The sequence below is a fragment of the Stegastes partitus genome, unplaced genomic scaffold, assembly GCF_000690725.1.
Source record: "Stegastes partitus isolate 25-593 unplaced genomic scaffold, Stegastes_partitus-1.0.2 Scaffold933, whole genome shotgun sequence".
NCBI lineage: Eukaryota > Metazoa > Chordata > Actinopteri > Pomacentridae > Stegastes > Stegastes partitus.
Window position 1 is genome coordinate 97,254 of NW_007578664.1, and position 5,082 is coordinate 102,335.

Here is a 5,082-nt window from a genome sequence, read left to right on the forward strand (position 1 = left end):
GGTTCGACTTTTACAAGTAAATGGAGAGAAGGAACCACCCACACCAACCACCAACTTGTTAACATCATCTTGATAACAGGTTATTAAAGGGGTACACCTTACAATTTCAAACCTTTTTTTTTTTTCATTCTGCTTGGGCTTTTAGTCCGAGACTAGTAGAAGAAAAGCTAAATATAAACACAACTAATGTTATCAAAGCTCCTAATGCTTTGCCAAAAGAACACGATTAAAGTCTTCAAGTACTTAATGCCCCTTTAAATATCCTATATTTTATATTTAATTAACAATATGAACTTACAAGCATTCAGAACAACAAGGGGAAATAAATAAAAATCTTTTGCTGTCTATTTTACAGAGCTCAAGTTCCTGACCACGGCTTTGATTTTACATTGTGTTTAAGAGCTGAAAAAAATGTGTGACATAATGCCCAGTCTGACCCTGGTATTCATTTGATAACAGTTTAAGTTGGGGTGCATCTGTCATACAAACACAAACTGGACATCCAACTGAGCATTGGAGGTGACAATGGGAGCCAGTAGATGGTGCTGATGAGAAATCATGTTGTAGATTCACCTTTCCAACATCACAGCTACAAAGAATGATTTCCCTTTCATGCCATTTTCCTTTAATGTTCTTCTATGAGCAGCTGGTTCTGCGGAGCACAATATTAAAGAAAAACAGTTATTATGAACATCATTGGTAGCACTATTAGTCATACGAGTGCTTTGTCAAAAAAATTCCAAATTACTGGTTTCAAACAGGTTACTTCAGCTCTCTTATTGGACTACTACTTTTCAGCAGTGCTTTCAGCTTTACAGCAGTGAACCCTCACAAAACGGCTTTGTCATATTTACATAGGGTACTAAACATCATATCATACAATTTAACAGAAAAATTGGAAAGGCATTCAAAAACAAAAATTCAAAGGAAGGGATTAGAAGACATCCTAAAATGCATACTGTTTCTGTGTACCCGTGTCAATTCAGCAGGAATAAGACAGAGAATTATATATGAATCCCACCTTACTGTCGGTGGTATTTTGGATAATGTCGTTGTCAGCATCTCCTTCCTCTGAGCCGCTCTTCTGGTCGTCATCTTTTCCATCCTTCTCCAGGTCATCCTCTCCAGACGAGATCCTCGACAGCTTTGAGGATTTCTGTCACAGACACACAAATCATAATGTGGACTAACTAATATCAGCAGCAGAGCTCATCCTTTTCCAGGAGACAAATCAAGAGTTTGTAACCAGTAATCATTCACATTGTTAAGCAATCTGAAACTGAAGTTAGAGTACCTGTATAGGTTAACATAATTTAACAATTCATGATGCCCATATCATTTAAAATGTTGTTTCACTACAATTTGAAACATATTATCTAAACCTGCTTTTAGTACTAATGTAATCAGCAGTTACTTGAAAGACTACTCCAGAGATTTAGCAATGCACTGGTATTACATTGACACTATTGTTGTGGACATGTTTAAAAATGATCAAAGTGAATGCAGCAGAACCAGAGACATTTTCTTTTACACATTCTTCCTTGTCGAAATCCATAGTCCACAATACCCATGGATCAAGCTTGCCTATTTCAAACTCTTCACTTATTACTTTTCAGCCAACCAACACTGATTCTACACAGCTCCTTTTGGAGATGCTTTTTCTCTACTTTTATTTAAATATAGTAAATGGTAAATGGTCTGCACTTACATAGCACCTTTCTACCTTAGTGGTACTCAAAGCGCTTTACAATGTGCTTCTCATTTACCCATTCAAACCCACATGCACACCAATGACAGAGCTGCCATGCAAGGTGCCTGCCTGCCATCGGGAGCACCTTGGGGTTCAGTGTCTTGCCCAGGGACACTTCGACATATGTAGGGGCCGGGGTTCAAACCACCAACCAGGGGACAACCCACTCTCCCACCTAAGCCACAGCTACCAACAGCAATAAGTGAAATTTTCCCTATAATACACAAAACACCACACTAGACCCTAACAGATAGTGGAGATTATACTCAATCTTTTAGTTGTTTGGCAGTAAGTTAATCTCCAGCCATCACTATTTAACTATAAAATAATCTTGACTAAGGTTAATTTGTTTCAGGGTAATAAGAACTTGATGACTGTATACACACTATCAGACTAGGGATCAAAACTAAACAACTAAAATGTCATCTTCCTCACCAGCTGATGATCCATGTAGAAGACATTGAAACAAAGAAATAGAACTTTTCTTGTAATGCAGGATAGAGCTAGTTAGGCCTTGTATTATAGCATAATATTAGCAAAAAATGTTTGACAAAGAAAGTAAGATCTGTTTGCTTTAATGTCTGTAATTTTAACAGATTTGTTGAAACAAATGCTATTTGATGTAACTAGTTTGGTTTCCCACACAGTCAATGTTCCAGTCTTAAGTGGACTTTATCCAAACAGCACATAACCTCACAAATCAGTATAATTGTGTTTGGTAGTAACAGTAGGCTGATACGGTGGACATAAAGTAGTTGACCTGGCATGCTTATAGTAGCAGCTTACATCACAGCAGACGTACTCACTGTTTAGTCTGTTCCTTACAATTGTGTTGCATTTTGTGAACTAAGTATCTCTTGTCTGGTGACTGACTGGACCTTTAACTATAAACAAAGTAGCAAGCACAGTGTCACAGTTATTCATTATGGCAGTAGTGTGAGCAATATCAGTACTATTAGTAGTACTAATAGCAATAATCATAGCAATCACATAACTCATTCACTAACAGCTTAGAAAGATCTAAATGTTTAGAGAGCTCCATGTTGAAATTAATTAATTTCACCACTTGCGTGTGTGTGTGTGTGTGTAGGTGTGTGTGTGTGTGTGTGTTAGGGGGTGTGGTCTAAAGGGGAGTGTGGGAAGGTTGCCCCTAACACGCCCACCCCCTCCACCATCCCATAGACACAGACAGCACATGTCATCTTTTCTCATATAAGATTCGAGTTATGTTGTGTAGCTCTTGTGTGTGCGCGCGCACACACTCACACACACACACACAATGTCAATGATGTGACAGATAGGACACACACACATCAACATTCTGCTCCCCAGCAACACCACATTCTTTCAGATACACCGCATGTGCCATGTGTAATGGACACCAGTTGCTAGGCAACTGTGGTTGCTAAGTGAGGAGCAGGATGCGTGTGACTTTTTCAACCTGCTTCCATTTCCAGCAACAGTGGCTTATACACTAATACAGTAACACACATTGACAGTGCTAGGCTCTGCAGCTCTCCATCTCTTCAAATCTTTTTGTTTCAGAATCAAGGAGAGGTCAAACAGAGAGGAACAACATAATAAATACAGTAAGATCATCAGGAACAGAAGCTGTTACAAGAAGCTAATGTTTAGAGGAATGAAATATGGTGAAATCCCACAAGTCTCGCTTAGCAGAAAAACGAACAAATCAGCAATGCTGTGCTCCTTAAAAAATCCTTAACTGGAGGCAGAAAAGCAATCGAACAAACTAACATAATGGGAAATATATGGATTTTTTAATATTACGATGCAAACCATTTGAAAACTGAAATGCAAAAAATGCAAAAAATGCAAACCACCAAATTGACTGAATGATTATTGTTGTTGTTGTGTGAAATATATGTTATATTGATTTTTTATTTTTATTTTTTTTAAAAGAGAGAAAGTGAGCTTTTACAAGATTGAATTTCCCTTCTGGGATAAATAAAGTATTTTTCATTTCATTTCATTTCATTTCATTTGCAGTTAATGACTGCCTTCAGTCTGGAACCAATAAACATCATAAAGTACAGCTGTGACTGTTAATCCGACACGAAATGTAAAACCTTCTTTTATGTCAGATAGCAAGGCTGTCGGATTATCAAGATGGAAGTTGAGATACAAGGAGGGCTTGATGCTTGAGGGGTCATGTGTTGTTAATATTTATTGTTTACAGCTGTTATTATAAACTATCTACTTATACGATATTGTTATGATTTATATGAAACACAATAAAAGACTCGTCATGAACTACATCGGTGGCTCCATGCCAGTGCACGACTTGGTCTGTGACTTCTTGAAAACTTGGTAGATGCAAATTTATGTGTGATGTCTGGCGTGTAACAGCATCGAAGCAATTTGTTTCGATGATTGATAAGCCTGATACAACCGCAGTGTTTATAGGTTCATAGAATTGTTCAGGTGTCAAAACGTGTCACATTGTTTAATACTTCAAAGAACTTCAAAGCACCAAACCTATCCTTCCTGTGTTCCAAACATGTAGAGTTGTTTGCTAACAAACTGATGCAAACTGATTTAATCAACTGGGCAAACTCACTCAATGAGTGGGACTAGTGTATTGGTAGAACACTACGCATCACTGGATTTCATACCTAACTGACCGCTGCGCTTGTGCACGGGCTCGTCGGTTGCCATCAAAGGTAAGCAAATCTGTCGGATTGTTAACTCCGGTAATACGCCGTTATCCTTATTTGTGACATAAAATGTCATGTCGGAGTCGGAATCCAAGGCTGTCGGTATGTTAAGGCTATTTTGTATGGGTTCCGTTCAGTTTTCCTAAAAACCTCTCGGATAGCAAGGTTTTCGGATTGTTAAGGGTCAGAATGCCAAGGCACGACTGTATTAACTTTCCTTGAGATGCTCCTCTAGGTCTTCTACGGTCACCTTCAGGTGCTGCTTGTTTGTGGGTCTTTGTGCCCTCAGCTTTGTCTTCAGTAAGTGAACAGAATCTCAGTTGCATTGAGATCAAGTGACTCGGTCATTTAGGAACATTTCATGTCTTTGCCTTAAGAAGCACTTGAGATACCTTCATGGTATGTTTGGGTCATTTTACATCAGTACTGTGAAACATCATCCTGACACTTTTGTAAAATTGGACTGAATCTGAGCAGAAGAAAAAGTTATGCACATTTCACAATAGATTCTGTGATTTCTTTCAGCAGTCACATCAGCAATTATCACCAGCCATAGATGCCCATAACACAAAACTCCACCATGTTTGAGAGACAACGTGGTCTGTCATAAGAATCTTGTTCCAGAGGTGGGAAGGCTGTTGTACATTTTTATTAGCT

The 5,082-nt window shown here is 38.4% G+C and overlaps 1 protein-coding gene across 1 annotated transcript in view; it reads right to left on the reverse strand.

Annotated features, from left to right (window-relative positions):
- Positions 1-625: 625 nt before the first annotated feature.
- The window catches only part of hdgfl3 (HDGF like 3), a 10,291-nt gene continuing 5,834 nt past the window's right edge, over positions 626-5,082 (reverse strand). Inside the window, exons 5-6 of the mRNA XM_008294050.1 lie at positions 1,022-1,156; positions 626-652 (exon numbers count right to left, since the gene is read on the reverse strand). Coding sequence (XP_008292272.1) covers positions 626-652; positions 1,022-1,156 — 162 coding nt within the window. The remainder of the gene's footprint in view (positions 653-1,021; positions 1,157-5,082) is intronic.